Source organism: Mytilus galloprovincialis, chromosome 12 (genome assembly GCF_965363235.1).
Source record: "Mytilus galloprovincialis chromosome 12, xbMytGall1.hap1.1, whole genome shotgun sequence".
NCBI lineage: Eukaryota > Metazoa > Mollusca > Bivalvia > Mytilida > Mytilidae > Mytilus > Mytilus galloprovincialis.
This window is the reverse complement of record NC_134849.1, coordinates 68,863,671-68,881,064: the sequence shown is the minus strand read 5'-3', so window position 1 is coordinate 68,881,064 and position 17,394 is coordinate 68,863,671. Positions and strand designations below refer to the sequence as shown.

The 17,394-nt window shown below is 32.5% G+C and overlaps 2 protein-coding genes across 5 annotated transcripts in view; one reads left to right on the top strand and one right to left on the bottom strand.

Moving 5' to 3' along the window:
- Positions 1-17,394, top strand: part of LOC143055150 (uncharacterized) — a 360,248-nt gene that overhangs the window by 224,991 nt on the left and 117,863 nt on the right. The gene's annotated exons all lie outside the window — the stretch shown is intronic.
- Positions 7,286-16,157, bottom strand: LOC143054653 (uncharacterized). 4 transcript variants are annotated; one of them, XM_076227675.1, is made up of 8 exons: positions 13,442-16,157; positions 12,550-12,696; positions 12,000-12,268; positions 11,621-11,739; positions 11,304-11,427; positions 9,606-9,868; positions 9,143-9,289; positions 7,286-7,826 (listed from the first exon to the last, which is right to left on the bottom strand). In XM_076227675.1, exons 5-7 carry the CDS (start codon positions 11,360-11,362, stop codon positions 9,180-9,182), a joined length of 432 nt encoding a protein of 143 aa, XP_076083790.1. In that variant the 5' UTR covers positions 11,363-11,427; positions 11,621-11,739; positions 12,000-12,268; positions 12,550-12,696; positions 13,442-16,157; the 3' UTR covers positions 7,286-7,826; positions 9,143-9,179. The 4 variants fall into 4 exon arrangements, with proteins under 4 accessions (XP_076083790.1, XP_076083791.1, XP_076083792.1 ...); XM_076227676.1 differs by having other exon boundaries at positions 9,606-9,862; XM_076227677.1 differs by lacking the exon at positions 9,143-9,289.

The window sequence follows — 17,394 nt, the reverse complement described above, 5'->3', positions numbered from 1 at the left end:
CAATTAACTTTAAACAAGATTAAATTTTAATGTAGAAGGTTTAGTAAATTAAATACTATTTTCCAAAGCTTTAGACATGATTTTTTTTAGACATCGATCTAGCTGTCATGTCTAGCTGAGTTCCAATCATTGTAAATTTATTTTGTAAAAGTTAATCATTAAATTTTTTTAATACTATTCAGCTATATGAACAGATGTTTTCAACAACCTTGTTTTACTTTACAGCCCTAACTCAGTCAGTAGATGTGAAAATGGATATACTACTTATTTAATATAATATGTCTGTGCTTTAATAAAAGTATGATTGTCAAAAATAATTTGCAATATATTTTTGTTGTATACTCAAAAAAAGTTTTTTTCCTTGAGGTAACATCCTTATATAATTTTGCATTCTATTTGTACTTTATTTCTATTTTAAATGATGGGTAATATTTTAGGAGCACATTTTTGTAATACGCTAAATCAGGGGAAGTAACTCACGTTTTTAAAAATACGCAAATCTTTTATGACCAAAGGCTGGAGTAATAGAGTTTATTAACAAATGTCTGCTTGTCCCTCAAAAGTCTCATAAGTCTGTGATCATTAAGTTATGATCTCTTAATTAATTAAAACACAAGAATCATGTACATCGATTAAGCCCAATCATCAAGGTTAACCTCAAAAGGTAAATCGATCACGTGGTGTAAACAATCTTGGTTGTCAGAACTGGATTGAACTGGTCAATTTTCATCTGAAATTTTATACCCCACAGAAAGGTTTACCGTTATATGATTTTTTTTACCGAAAATTTTAGCACCACGGTGAAAAATTATACATCGCGGCAAGAACGATACCACCACGGTAGAAAATTATACATCGCGGGCCCGTGGTCCTATAAGGGCCTGGGGAGAACACTGATATTTGCACGAGCCATTTGCCTGACCAGGATTAATTTGACATGTGCTTCAGCAAAAACGACCTCGTAGTTTGGGTCATTGAAAACTCGGCAACCGTAGCGAGTTATGCGGTCAAATTTTGATAAAATGTAGATAAATATCATAGGTTGATCGTCCGTAACCTTTTCATAGAGTGAAAATTAGTTTACCTTAAAAACGCGTGTTGAAAACGTAGATTGATTGAGTCGGAAGATAATTTTTGTCATTGCCTACCGTCATGACCGTATATCACTTTCACTTCCATTCGGCAACATTTCTTAAGCACACGTGTGATTCGAAATTTTATTTCTATGAGCTACTGAATTATTTTCTTTCAAAACCCGTTTCCATTTTCGTTTTCTTGGCAAAAATACTTGTAAATCGAGACTGTTGTTCACGTAGATTTTTGGCCGCCATTTGTTTACGGTTTCGAAAGAAGAAAGATAACTTGGGTTCGATAACGGACAATAACTCTTCCAGACGAGTTGTATAATACCCCCAGCGTTGATGTGCGATTACTGAACTAGTTAAAAATATTGTTTAACTGCAATAATAATCGATGGGACTTCTTTACTTTATGACTTAATCCCAGTAATGCCTTAATTCTTCCACATGTGAATGAGATAAAGCTTTCCAATAAATAAAAGTTAGTAAATAAACCCATTAAGTGATTTTTTCAAAGTTCTAAATCCATGAAATTTCCAAAAAAATTGATTTGGGTCATGGTGGTTTTATAATATATAAAAAATATTTAAGCATAAATAAATGTACAAGAAATAAGCAAATATTCAGCTGTATAGATCTCAAGATTAAGAGCCTACTGAATTATTTATTTTTTTGAAAATTGTTGAAACTAAGTAGTCAAAATTAAGGATGTATAAGATAACATGAAATTGACAAATACATCAACTGATGTTTGTTAAAGGGAAACTTCGCAAAAAAATCAAAAATTGATATTATGTTCATTCTGTATAAAAATGCTCAAATTCATAGATATTAAAGTTTTATTCCGCTAGATAAACGATCACCATCGATTTTAAATTTAGAGTATCAATTCTCTGCGATCCGCCATTTTGTCTTCTTTCCCGATTAATAAAAACGATATGTCTATAAACCACAAAGAAACAAAACTACAGTAACCGATGTAGTCGTAATTGCGTGTCGATATCTTGTCAATCGTACGGTTGTTTTATCCGACTAACTAACTTGATACGAAAAATATTCTTACTTTTTTTAAATTACCATGGTCTGTTGTTTTTAAACTGTTGATATTGGAATTAGGTGAAAAGTCAAAGTTGAAATCATAAATAAGTGTTCCGTGAAAATTGTTTTCGAAAATCTAATTTGTTCATAATTCTTTAAAGTAATAAACAAATATATTTTGATCTTCCCTCATCTGATCACCAGCATGGCTAAAGGTATTACTTCCAAAGGTATTGTGAGGGGTGTGAGGTGACACGTCCAGGTATTCAAGCGATTTCCTGTCGGGCTTGCAAGTTCATGCATCGTTTCACTTCTGCAGGTATTGATCAGTGTACACGGCTGATAACTTATAACTTATAACTTTCCATTTTGAATTATCAGATGAATAATATACAACTCTGTCTTACTTGTCATTACTAAACTCATACGCTTGTTTATAAATAACATTTCTGGTGTAAAGAATATAATTCATAAACATATAAATAATACCCAAAAAATAAGATTTGATGAAATTAAAATCTATTTTAATATTTTTTCCAAGGGTGAATTTGGGAAAATGTAATATATAGTCATTGTCAATAGTGAAGGACAGATTGGAACAGACCAGAAATATTGATTTAAAAAAATGTACGCACTTGCCGACGATTCGTTTATAAATACGACTGGATAGAAAGTTACGGAACTATAGCGCAATTTAAAATATATACATGTATACATTGAACATAAGAAAAAAACATATATTTTGAATAAATAGGGGTAAAAGTGTTGTAAATAGACTAGTCCACGTATGCCAACAGTATGTAATCATCGAATATCGATAGACTATTGTATACCAGAAGAAGAAGAGAACCAATTTGATTTAAATACAGGTCGATGTATAACTTTTGCTTTGGTTCATTGAAGCTGTGGACCTAGTAAAATCACAGATTTATATTTCAATAAGATTGTTCTCGAACAAAGGAAGTAATTCGTCATCACAATTGTTATATATGCCACTGGACGAACACTAATTATCCCCAGGGAATGTGAATATTTTGCTGGGAAACTTTTGAGTATCAAAGTTTCAAATTAATTTCGGGATTTAGTTTCTTTCTTGGTATTCAATAACAGAAAAAAGAATAAATTACTTGTTCGCTAAATAGGGGTATTCTTGTCAGATAAAAGACTTTTAGTTATATTTAAAAAATAGGGAAATATGACATTAAATTGGTTCTGTCTTTTTTTTAACATCGTTAAAAAGATGTGTGTCTAAGGTGAACGCCACAAGAACCCTGTAATACTAGTACGAGAGTATAGCATGTAAACATTCCTTCTCAATAATATGGTTGTATTGGAAATCTTTTCATACAGATTGACAACTCATTGTCCGATATGCATGTAATATTTGCCACATGACGCCCATAGTTCTTTCTACCATCATCATCTTATTCTGTGATATTGCTGAAACATCGATGGTTCACACCCAAACAAAATGGGAGTAATGGACCTTCAGAGCTTCTCCGTGTTATACACTTGTGAAATATATAGACGAAATTTCTGTATTGAAATGAATCTACATCTCACAAACAGGATTTTCAAATAACGATTGTGAGTAATCACCTTACAAACCAATATAAACGTATGGCAAGATATAACCATGAAGGAATTTAGTTTTTGTCAGACGCAAGAACTCATCACTATATATATCATAAACGTATACGTATATATATGCATACAGTTTCAAATATTAAGAACAAGCGGTCGATGTCGATAGTCTGTTTTCTAACTGTTCAGAGTTAGACATGTCACTTGTTCATTCTTGGAAGCCTTCATATTCCCCGTCTAACGATGGGAACTCTTTCTGATTGTGTTGACTATAAATGCTTGTATGGTAATTCTGTCGTTTATCTGTACAAGCGGTTGCATTTCCTCTCCTTTCCCAACAAACAAAGGAACGAAACGCCACTAGTCTGATTTCTCTGGAGCTCATCCTCAATGGCTCTTATACGTCAGGAAACTTACATGTATACTAATAATGATTGTTTCAAGAACAACGATGTATGGACGAACTATTATAAATTTGTCAATATCAGTTATGCATGACTAAAATATAACTTTTATTACAACTACTGTATTACTTATTTGGATTAATGACGGCTATCATGTTCAACATTGCACAAATATTATCATAGAATTTAAAAAAAAATCCTCAAAAATCCTCAAAAGAAATAATGCCTTAGCTTAGATAATTGATATTCTTTTCACAAAAAGTTCGTGTAAATGATTGTCAAATGAATTTAATTATGTAAGAATAAAATGTTAAAAAGAAACTAAAAAAAAATCATGCATGTTGTATGTTGTATTTTTTTGTCAATTAAAAACTTTAAAATTGCAATAGTTTTATTAGCATTTAAACACAGCCAGATTTGAATACAAGTTAAGAAATTCCGGTAAAGTCAATGATATCAAACAGATGTACAATGGTATATCAAATTGGGTAATATTGCATTTAGTTTTTATAAAAGATTAAAACTACTATTTTTTGCTTCATATTTGAATCTTTACGCCAATTGCCGCTAAGAAAGTAATCAAAAATTGTTTCCTTTTATTTTTTTTATACACTTTCGGAATTACGAATCTGAATTTTATTTTCAATTAATTTACACAATTTAATTATTGTATCTTTATTCTCATCGTGTATTAAATCTTAGTGTATTAACATCGTGACAGCATACTCTTTCTAATCCTTTCTGTTTATCCTTTCCAAATAACAACATTTATACCTGTGTACGCTTGAACTCACACCTGCGGCTAAATAGCTACAAGGTAAACGAATTGACCTCAAGCCGAGAAATATACAGTGACCTTTACAAAATAATATACACACTCTGCTCACACATTAGTTGCATTGAAATGATTATCAAAACAATAACGGTAAATAGAACTGAAATATTTTCAGTTCAATATCAGTAAAAATGTTCAATAAATATTTTATGAAAAAAATCTCAACAATAATTAATTAAATTTATTCAAAAACATTTACTAGAGATAATTTTATAGGAGTTTAATTCAATCAATACAAAACGGTATATGCATATTCATTTTCGTTCATTCTTATATTGTGGTTAATAACTTCGACCATTCGTCAGCTGTGCGCTTTCAATTACGTATATTGTCGATAAGCTATAAGAGTTAAACAGATTTTATTTTTTCCCAGAATTCAATAAATCGGGCTAATACGTCACGACCCACTCGAGAATTCAACCAAAAAAGTTACAAATACTTGATTTTCTCCGTTATTAGAAGGAATATAAATTTAAAACTTTGCAAATGTGTTTTTTATGTTAAGATGAACATAATTAGATGATAAGTAAAAAATCGCGGAATTTCCCTTTAAAGCAGCACAAATAAATACCAAACGCTGATAACTAATATTTTATAAATTTATTTTCATCATAGTTAAATTTATTAATCACATGCAGTAGAGGTAAAGGATAGAAAATATGCAGACAACTACTGGGTACTGTTTTATTTAAACTCATGGTATGTACACACAGATGCAAGTCGTTGAAAACAATTGCCAAAAGAGATTAAATTATAGAATAAAAATCAGAGTAGCAATATCCCTGTATATTGATCCCTATGAAATATAAGATATTCATTACTCTGCAATTTAAATATACACAAAATAACTAAAAAGTATTGTATAAAAGTTTTATCACATCAGATTAAGGCAAACTACAGAAATAGGAAGAAAACTAAAAAAAATAGCAATTTTACCATTTGTAAAGGGGCATAACTTTAGAATGACTAAAGTGACGCCCCCAATATTCAAACTTGATTGTGTTTAGTGGTAATAAGCATTGTATAACAGTTTACTAACATTTGGTTAAGGCAATCTAAAGTTAACTATAGTTGTTAATTTCTGTGTCAATTTGGTCTCTTGTGGCAAGTTATCTCATTGGCAATCATACCACATCTTCTTTTCTGTATAAATAGTTAGAGTACAGACATACAGTGGTTGTTGTTTGTTTACAGTCTGTGCCAAAAACTATTTGAATAACTAGCCCTATGGGGTAGTAAAAAAAAAATACTAGCCTGAATTTATATGTACTGGACCGGATAAAATCTGTGTCCCCGGTGAGGATCACGAAGTGATCCGAACCAGCTAGGGAGGTTTGGGGGCATGCCCCCCCAAGAAAATTTTGGAATATTAGATGTAAAATCCTGCATTCTGAGGTTACATTTTTGTGTAAATATCTTGTCAAAAATGTAGAGTTTTTTCTCCATGTTATATGAAAAATTCTACTTTCCTTCAATAAAAACCTTCTCAAAACTGTTGACAAAACTGGCGGATCCAGGGGGGGGGGGGAGTCTTGGGGTTGCAACCCCCCCTTTTTTTATGGCCGATCAATGCATTTTAATGGGGACATATAGTTGAAACCCCCCTTTTTAAAATGGCTGGATCCGCCCCTGATGTGTATGTGAGCCTCAGTCTGTGACTCGTCTAACATTTTGTCATTATCATGTCAGATTTATTTGTGAAATGAAATTTACTTAAGAGAATCAGACTGTCTCTGAAATTGTGTATAGAACCAGATTTGCTTATTTTAACAGGTCACATTTAGATCGCGGTGAGTTTGTGTTGTAATTATGTTTTCTGTTTGAACAATGTACATTTTGTTAATTTACCTGTTCTAGAGTCGAGGACAGTTTTCATATCAGCTGCTGTTACAATGTTTTTTTTCAACTTGCAACCCAACTTTTTATCTTTTTGCGCTTATTTGCCATCTTTGAATCACAATATGACTTTCCTGCATGGGCCTCAGAGTAGCAATATCCCTGTATATTGATCCCTATGAAATATAAGATATTCATTACTCTGCAATTTAAATATACACAAAATAACTAAAAAGTATTGTATAAAAGTTTTATCACATTAGATTAAGGCAAACTACAGAAATAGGAAGAAAACTAAAAAAAATAGCAATTTTACCATTTGTAAAGGGGCATAACTTTAGAACGACTAAAGTGACGCCCCCAATATTCAAACTTGATTGTGTTTAGTGGTAATAAGCATTGTATAACAGTTTACTAACATTTGGTTAATGCAATCTAAAGTTAACTATAGTTGTTAATTTCTGTGTCAATTTGGTCTCTTGTGGCGAGTTATCTCATTGGCAATCATACCTGTGTCCCCGGTGAGGATCACGAAGTGATCCGAACCAGCTAGGGAGGTTTGGGGGCATGACCCCCCAAGAAAATTTTGGAATATTAGATGTAAAATCCTGCATTCTGAGGTTACATTTTTGTGTATATATCTTGTCAAAAATGTAGAGTTTTTTCTCCATGTTATATGAAAAATTCTACTTTCCTTCAATAAAAACCTTCTCAAAACTGTTGACAAAACTGACTCCATTCTTTGAATTGAAGACAAACATGTAAATGTAAATTAAATGTATACATGTAGATATAAACCCCTTGCCATCACATATTGTTTATTCAAATTTGACTTTGGAAAGTTAAAGAGATCACCCTTTCTGATGCAGACCAAAAATAGAAGAAAGCTTATATCAATTGATTATATATTTATTCTTCATAATTTTTCATGATTTTTTTCAATTTGCTGAACAAAACCTGTTCAGCAAGTTCATTTTCATCTTCACTTTCTTCACCACTGTCCTCATCCTCATCTGTACTGCAATCTTCTTCTTGGTTGATAACAATCATCTGAAAAAAATATATATCAAAACCTTGTAATATTAATCATTTCAATTTGATGTGGATGTACATCATGGTTGAATACAAGTAAACTGCGAGCTACTGCTCACTGATGATACCCCCCCCCCCCCCGCAAGTGGATAATATTAAGAGTGTAAAAATATGCAAGTGTTCGGTAAACAGGAAGTTGTCGAGTGATGAATCTGAAAACGCATCACACGGTATAGCTGACTTATATAAATCCTGAAACCAAATTTCAGAAATCCTTGTATTGTATTTCCTGAGAAAAATGTGACGAAAATTTTCAACTTGGCTATCATGTGTAAAATCGTACAAGTGTTCGGTAAACAGGAAGTTGTCAAGTGATCAATCTGAAAACGCATCACACGGTATAGTTGACTTAGATAAACCCTGAAACCAAATTACAGAAATCCTTGTATTGTAGTTCCTGAGAAAAATGTGACGAAAATTTTCAACTTGGCTATCATGTGTAAAATCATACAAGTGTTCGGTAAACAGGAAGTTGTCAAGTGATCAATCTGAAAACGCATCACACAGTATAGCTGACTTAGATAAACCCTGAAACCAAATTACAGAAATCCTTGTATTGTAGTTCCTGAGAAAAATGTGACGAAAATTTTCAACTTGGCTATCATGTGTAAAATCATACAAGTGTTCGGTAAACAGGAAGTTGTCAAGTGATCAATCTGAAAACGCATCACACGGTATAGCTGACTTAGATAAACCCTGAAACCAAATTTCAGAATTCCTTGTATTGTAGTTCCTGAGAAAAATGTGACGAAAATTTTCAACTTGGCTATCATGTGTAAAATCATACAAGTGTTCGGTAAACAGGAAGTTGTCAAGTGATCAATCTAAAAATGCATCACACGGTAAAGCTGACTAAGATAAACCCTGAAACCAAATTTCAGAAATCCTTGTATTGTAGTTCCTGAGAAAAATGTGACGAAAGTTTCGTGGGACGGACTGACTGACGGACGGACGGACTGATGGATGGACTGACGGACGGACGGACAGACAGAGGTAAAACAGTATACCCCCCTTTTTTAAAGCGGGGGTATAATTTAAAGCGGGGGTATAATAATTACAACAACTTTGGACTATAATAATTTGCATGATATATAGTAATTAGTTCTCTACAAAGAAAAATAATTTATGCTGTGTTGTGTATTAGAATTAAGATATTGCAGAAATTTATATCTTTGCTGGTTCTCATTCTTAAAAGTATTTATGGTTTTTTTTTAAATTACAAATATTTGAATGCTTTTATGAACTATGTGATGTATTTTAAATACAATAAATACCTGGATGTCTTGACCAGCAGCTGGTGTATCAATCTCATCATGACCAACCACAACAGTTTCTTGGTCGACTGTGTTTGTTTGGAGTGTCTCGGTCAACCGTGATGGTCTGGAATAGCCAACTCTCCTTCTTCTGTCTGAAGGGGTAATCTGGAACAGTACAAATTATTTAAAAAAAATAAACAGTGTTTGTCAGAAATTTTAATTAAGTTTACAATTATTCAGACTAATATGTAATCAAAGAGGAAACTTAAACTTATTAAAACTTTGTCTTGAAAGAGCTTAACAGCATGGGAGAAAATACATAAGACATTAAGTATGTGTTTTAAAAGGCATACAATGATACAGTGAAATGAGGACAGTAAGTATTGAAAATAAGTAAACAGGAATAAATTCAACTTTGAGCTAATATTATCCAATTTTTTCTGTCATGCAGACAAAAAAATAATTTTGAATGAACAATTACCATCCAGCTTTGGGTCAAACTGCTCAACATTAGCAGTCTCAATTTCGACTTGGATCAAGTCCTTCAATGTGTCCGTCTTCAAATGACCCCGCATCTTGCCTTTGCTGAGTTTGGTTCTGCTGAATGTAGTTTCGTTATTGACACTTGTTGGTGGTAGACTGAGCAGAGCATCTATAACAAGCTTTATATTGTCAAGGCCATCCCTGAATGTTTCAAACACAGATCCCCATGTCAAGGCACCATCTATAAGTCTGTTACTGTACCTAAAAAATTAATACACAAAATTGTAAATATTCAATATCAGACATATATGGATATTTTATTTTTAAAAATATTAAGATGTTCAAGGCAAAAAATTGTAAATCTGTAAATGAATACAGATAGTGTTGGATAATCGGTTGAAATTACCAACCGATTATCTATTACAATCGTTTGACAGCAACCAACCGACTATCGGTTATAATCGCATCAGAATACTTTGCCCTTTTTTTAAATGAAATCATGCATTTTAGTCTCATTGGTCATGTCTGATGTGTATATTCCATTTCATTGCAGAGTTTTATATGTTAATATTTGATCTTCTGTTTCCTTTTCATATTTTATTTAGCAATTATAAAAATGAATTAATTAGAATCCAGATTCCGATTGAACATATTTTATCTCATAATTACAACATTAATTACCAAGAGTGACACTAACTTTTCTAAATTTCAATGGTGTAACTCACATTATAATTTCAATAACTTAACAGTATAAAGATTTGAATGTTTCACAGTAAGAAAAGATATATATAAAGTATTTTACTTTAAGAAATTTAAGATTAACAGAAAAAAATAAAACAATGCATTTGCATTGAAATATATACAGTAAACAAAGAGGATCCAGCCAATGTCTGTTAATTCGTGTAGAATGCTTTTTTTTCACTTTATGATCATCATTTTTCTGTCAATTGTGTCAAGCGAGCGTCTGAACTTATAATTGCAAAAATGCGGAATTATTACATAGTTGAACCGTATCCGATCCGTGATTCTAATGTATTTCAATGGCGGACAAATTTCAGAAAATTTACAAACATAAACGATGTTTGACAAGCAATTTGGGAAGGAATATGACGCTTTTGACGCTACTAATGGATAAAACATTAATAAAAGGCAATTTGCGACACGCTCTAATGAAGTAAAGAAATTATTTTGTCTAAAATCTGAAGGATTTCATGTACGCTCTCAAGTAACAAGTATCCGGTATTGAGAGAGTATTTCATACAAAGTTATTTATTTTAAAGATCAATCTGTATATATATATAGTCAATACTTTTGTCACGTTTTAAAGGGGAAAAAATGGTTTTGTCTTTAATTATAGGATGTTTGACATTGTTATTGTCATCCACTGATATTTTTTGTTGCAATTTGTTTGACTGAGCAAATAAAATTCAAACCGGAAACGGACCGGAAGTTGATACGCAAAAAGTCCAGAAAATATAGCGACAATCGATTGAACAAAATCCCAATCGATTATCGACATCGTGAGGCCCAACCGATTTCCGACTTATTCCGATCATCGGAACAACACTAAATACAGAGTTAGGAGTTGTTTACCCTATAGGTAACATTAAGCTAAAATTAGTTTTTATAGAATAGAGAATGGAAACATTGTGCCAAAAAGACAACAACCCAAACAATGAGCAGAAACATTAATTACCTTTGATATATTAAAGATTTCAAAATGGCCCACTCTGTGTTAACTTCCTCTATATCCATGCCTGACCCTATTAAGGTGGACTTGAGATTTTTCTTTACAAGATGAATCTCATGGTCCCCGTACTCTAAAATGACAAAAAAACTTATTCATTAAACATGTTAAAAAATGAGAAACATATTTTTGCTTGCACCATAAAACACAATTTGCTTATAGACTGAGATATTGATGATTACAGGTATTTATTTAATTACTTATTATAACCTGTACAATCAGAGACAGTTATGCTATGACATATATGCAATTACAAGATAACTTACTTGGGTTTGCATATTTTTAGAACTTTTGTAGTTGCTTTAATCTGTGCATGTCCATTATACAATGTTAGGTTCTGTTTCTGCAGAATCAAGGATAGTCTGTTCAAAGGTGATATGATTTCCTAAATGAAATGCAATTAATTAAAATTCAATACATATATAAGTTCGTCATATACATGGAAATTTAAATATGCAGTTCATATTCACATTCATTATTTGTAAAGCAGTAATTACATTGTACATATAAGAGTAGTAACAATTGTCAAAAATCAAAACAGACATGTCAAGATAAAGAAAACCAAAAATCAATAAAGCAATCTTAAAAATATTTTGACTTCTAAATGTATGTTTTTAATAATGATTTATTATTCTACATGTATACCTTTAAATTTAACATGAATGTGACAACCGCTACATCAGTTAGAATTTTGGCAAGTCCTTCAGCTTTTGGATTTTCATGTGAAGCACTTTCTAGGTGAGCTTTAAATCCCCTGTAACCTTTGATAATAACATTTATTGCTCTAAGCATGTGTGGCATCCAACGAGTTCCTCCTACACGGGTTGGAAGTATTTTCGTCATGTTAAGTGCACTGAAAGCTCGTTTTAAGGCTTTCTTCTGTTTGGGACCTCTGCGGTACAAGTAGTAAAGACCTGTAAAATAGTTATTTGAAAATTTGACTTAAGACATCTTCTGTAAGACAAATTTATGTAAATAAATTTACATGATTAATAAATAAGGGTACAATGTATGCCATGGTGTATATGTATAAATTTTTGACATTAAATTGCTATACATCATGATCAATGCATGACATACATTGCATATGCATAAATGTAAAATATAATAAGCTAAATGCATTTGAATTGAATGAACTAGGACTTTTTAATCATGATAATTATTAATTGTTTTATTGCCAAACATAATAACTTACCAAGAAGAAGAGTTATGGTTTTATCATACAATTTAGATGACTTAATATCATCCTTAAAGCTTAACTCAACTCTGTGAGCCAAGCAATGAGTAACAACTATTTCTGGGTTTTCTCTTTTCATCAAAGCAGCCACACCATTTCTTATGCCTGAAAAAAATATGTCTTTAAAACAAACTATTTTTGTAACATTACATTGACATTGTACATTAAATTAATTTTAATCATATACTGTAAAAATGTTTTAATTCCTTTATCATGTTTAGAATTTTTTCAAATTCTATATGTTTACCACGGTCCATGTTTACTTTAAATCAATATGAAGGTCTAGATTGAGGTTCTTTCATTACACATGTTTCAGTATAATATTCTTTTAATTTTTTAGGTCATTTGTCTTTTCTTTATACCCATTATTTTGTATTCTTTATATTATATGAACATGATGAATGAAGGATTTCATGTTTATAAACTAGTACGTACATACACTGTCACACATATAGCTACAGAGAACATACACATATTTGCTACGCACCAAGCACAGGTGAAAATAAATAACTGTATCTACACCTCATTATTTTATCTATATGGATAAGAAAATGTGGCATGAGTCAGAGTGTCAATGAGACAACTCTCAATCCAAGTCACAAATTGTAAAAGTAAACCATTATAAGTCATAGTACAGTCTACAACATGGATACCATTTTTTCTACTGTAAATATAAAAAAGAAGATGCGGTATGATAGCCAATGGGACAACTATCTACAAAAGACCAAAATGACACCGACAGTCATTAACAACTATAGGACACCGTACAGCCTTCAACAATGAGCAAAGCCCATACCAACCCCATCCACATTGTATATTACATAATAAATAAATTAAAAAATAAATTTACCTTGCATGTTTGATGCACCGTCTGAGCAAAAGCCAATAAGTTTACTCCACAGTTGGTTGGTATTGTCCTCTGAATTTTCAAAGCAAACAGCTTTCATGTAATTAAATATGTCCTGAGATCCTGCAGATTCAGCAGTACCCAAATCTAAAAACTTTTCAATTATCTTTCCATTTTGGGCACTTCTTACCCACAATGACTCATATTCATCCCCCATGAAGTCAGATGACCCATCACAGGTGAGGCTCAGAAATGGTGTTTTTTTCAAAAGGTCTCTGGTCTCATTTCTGGAAACACAGGCTATATTTTTGACAAATTCACAGGCCTTTTTGTCATTCAGGTAGCTATTGCCAACATCAAGACCTTTAGCTTGATCCAGTTTACATATAACGTTATAAGTTTTAAAGCTTAGATAATGTTTAGCAACAGCATGGGCATTACGAAAGAGAATGCTAAGTCTGTCATATTCAGTTTGTTTTATAGAGTTAATGGCCTTTGCAGCCAGTGAATTCTGAGGAAGTGGCCTCTCGGCAACAGATGTTGCACTGATGTGAGGCGAACTGACTTCATGATTTTGGATGGTGTCAATCCTAAAATTCGTACACCCAGATACGAATTTCCCTCCCTTTCCCTGCTCCTTACAGTATGTACAATACATAACGGAATTCTCATTATCATACTTGAGCCAGGGACGACCGTCCGTCCAATGGGTTTTGAACTCTCTGACGCGCTTGTCCTCGTATTTTTTCTTTGCTTCTGTAACTTGGTCAGAAGTGCGAGACGGTCTTTTTGGTGCCTTTCCAGGTCTCGCACTATCCAACCACCTCAACAATGAAGCCATGTAACGATGTAAAATTATGTGTGTACTTTTATCTTTCGATATGAAAACAAAACTGGCACCACTTCTTCATAAAATTAACGGTAACCAGTCACCGAGGTCGTCCTAATAACCAATCGTCTAAATACACAAGATGTCCAGCGGACAGTTACGAATTAATGTCTTCCGATGCAAAAATGAACATTTTTTTTTTATTTTCTGTTATGATTATATTTTATTTAGTTTATGCAACACAAATTAATCAATAACTACCGAAATTTGAAATTTTGAAAACACGTGGTACTGACCGTTTTTGCGCTTTTTTAAATTTATTTTGAACAATCGGTTATTAGGAAGACCGTAAAAACTGGTTTACGCTACTTTTGCAAGGAAGTGAGTATCAGTTTATTGATCTCGATGGCGTTGTATTGACACATTCGGCAGTTAACTTACGGTAACGATTAAAAAAATGCACACAGATATGCACTAGACCGGTCGGACTATCGGCAGTGTACTTTTACTAGTCCGAGCTTAATTAAACTCGACACGGGCTTCGAGCTACCGATTAACGTCGCAGACTGTGTTTATGTGTTACATATTTGTTTTTCTCTCATTATTGGTTCATTTATCAGGCTGTAAGTTTTCTCTTTTGAATTGATTTACCTCGCCATTTCCAGGCTTTTTATAGCTGACTGTGCGGTTTGGACTTTGCTCATTCTTGAAGGCTGTACTGTGACCTATAGTTGTTACTTTATGTGTCATTTGGTCCCTTGTGGAGAGTTGTCTTATTGGCAATCATACCACATCTTCTTTTTTTTTATAAACAAGGGTTAAACTTAAAGCACCTCCACTATGGCATGGGGCATAAAATAAGTTTATGAGTATACATACATGTACATTGTACGTAACATTTGTACATTTGTAAATCTAGAATTATATCAAGGTTATAACAAAATGCACCCAAATTTTCTTTAGAAAAAGAGCAATAACCCTTCAAGTGTTGTCTGATTAAATTTCTTGTTAGAAAGCTTTTGACATGGTGAACAATTTTACTACTTTAGTTTTCCCAAAACTATAATTATATTATTTTATAGATATAACTTAAATGATATCTCTAGGTTGTTTTTTCCAAAGCAATGTCTCAAGAAACATATGTGCTTTAATAAAAATAAAGATTATAGCTAATTTCCTACTGCATGAAGGGCAAGACTTTTTTTACTTTGTTTGTATATTGTACAATAGTAATTTAGATAACATCCAATTGCTTTTAACCATTATATTTACAGGTTTACGTTTGCCTATATTTATTGTATGAAGATGTCAGTCTTACGTTGTACAAAGCTTGGGTAAACGTTTCAAAATCAAAATTCTACGCTACAAGAAATTAGCTGTAAGATGAACATTAAACTACTGTCACTTAGCATGCTTAGGGAAAACATAAAAAAAATCAATGAAGGATAATAAACTTAATTCAAATAGTTTGGGGTGGGGGTAAAAATTGCTGCATTTTTTCTTTAATTGAAATGATTTTATACTTTCCTGTGGTCAATCTATTTTTCCCAAATTAAGTTAAGAGGAGAGTAAGGGGGTCAGTGTTTATCCTACATTGAACTTTTGTTTTCGACCCTAATCATGCTAATTCTCAATTGTTGTCTTCTGCTTTTACCATATAAAATTGAGAAAGGAAATGGTGAATATATCAAAGCGACGACCACCCGACCATAGAGCAGACAACAGCTGAAGGTAACCAATGGGTATTCAATGTAGCGAGAATTCCCGCACCCGTAGGTGTCCTTCAGCTGGCCCCTAAAAATATGCATACTAGTACAGTGATAATGGACGTTCGAATTATACACAAGAAACTAAAATTTTAAATCATATATTTACTTAGCACAACTTTTTCTGTAATATACATTGTATGTTACCTGTTCTTTTACTTCTCTTACTTCTTGTAAGCATAACCAGATATGTCCACAGTGGTACATGTAGCATGCTGCATTATCTGATAGAAGAACAACGTCTTACTTTAAAGAAGTTGATATTTATAGTCATTATAAAATTCTCAAGAAGTGAAGCCACACACGACCAATCCTGTTTCACAGATTCTAAAACATGGGTGAAAATTGTATGCTGAAAAAGAAATGCACAAGACAATTTTTATAGATGTAAATTGATACTGAATTCATTCCAAATAAAAGACTACATGTACATTTATTTATATTCATTTCATAAGAATCTATTCCATTAGAATCTTAAATCAAGGAATTTTTTGTTTTTTATAGTTAGTGTGATACATGTAAGAACACAATGAAAAATTATATAAAGTTCCAATTGATCATGTTTTATATATATAAAAAAATTGCTAAACAGTCTCAAACTCAGAACAACCTTATACATGATTTACAAATAAGCATATTTTGGTTTTCCCGTTTGAATGATTTTACACTAGTAATTTTGGGGCCCTTCATAGCTTGTTGTTCGGTGTGAGCCAAGGCTCTTTGTTGAAGACTCCAGTTGGTATTACTTATTGTGCAAACAGAGTGTGGGGACAGAGACAGCATATTGATTTACCTGAAAAAAACACATCTCAGCATGCTCAGTGATATCATAATCAACTCTCCTTCATTGGCATTGTCCACGGCTGGTTCATGGATAGTCTGGCAACCTCCATGCAGTCTGAGGTCTGTCAATGCCGCGGCGTTATGTCTTCATTACATTCAGCGAGCTTTTGTACACTTTTATCCTGATTACATACAGGATTAAATCCCACATGAATGGGTTAAGACAGACTTATACTGCCCTTCATGTCTGGCGGGACCATCTCGTCTGCCATTTGTTATTGTTGTTGTGCAGACTACGCGCCTTTTTTTAAAAAGAGGTAACCAAGCAAGGGAGATAAACAATACGGTGAATGATGCGTTTCGATGACTTTACTTTAGTGAATAACATTTTTCAAATAAAAATTTCCAAACTTTTTATTCATTGAAAGAGAAGATATGTATCAACTGATTTCAAATATAAAAAAAATTGTGTGCTAGCATCTGCTGTTTTATACAGAAAATCAAATATATCGATGTTGACCTACTTCATGTACTTTCAATGCCATTACACTGTTGTATATATGCGGACGGCGAATGCA

Coding starts and splice junctions, on each gene's coding strand:
- LOC143054653 (XM_076227675.1), bottom strand. CDS start 11,362: ATGGATATAGAGGAAGTTAACACAGAGTGGGCCATTTTGAAATCTTTA. Junction 9,869..11,303: donor AAATCTTTAATATATCAAAG/GTAATTAATGTT, acceptor TTAATTTTTTAG/GTACAGTAACAGACTTATAG. Junction 9,290..9,605: donor GTTTGACCCAAAGCTGGATG/GTAATTGTTCAT, acceptor GTACTGTTCCAG/ATTACCCCTTCAGACAGAAG.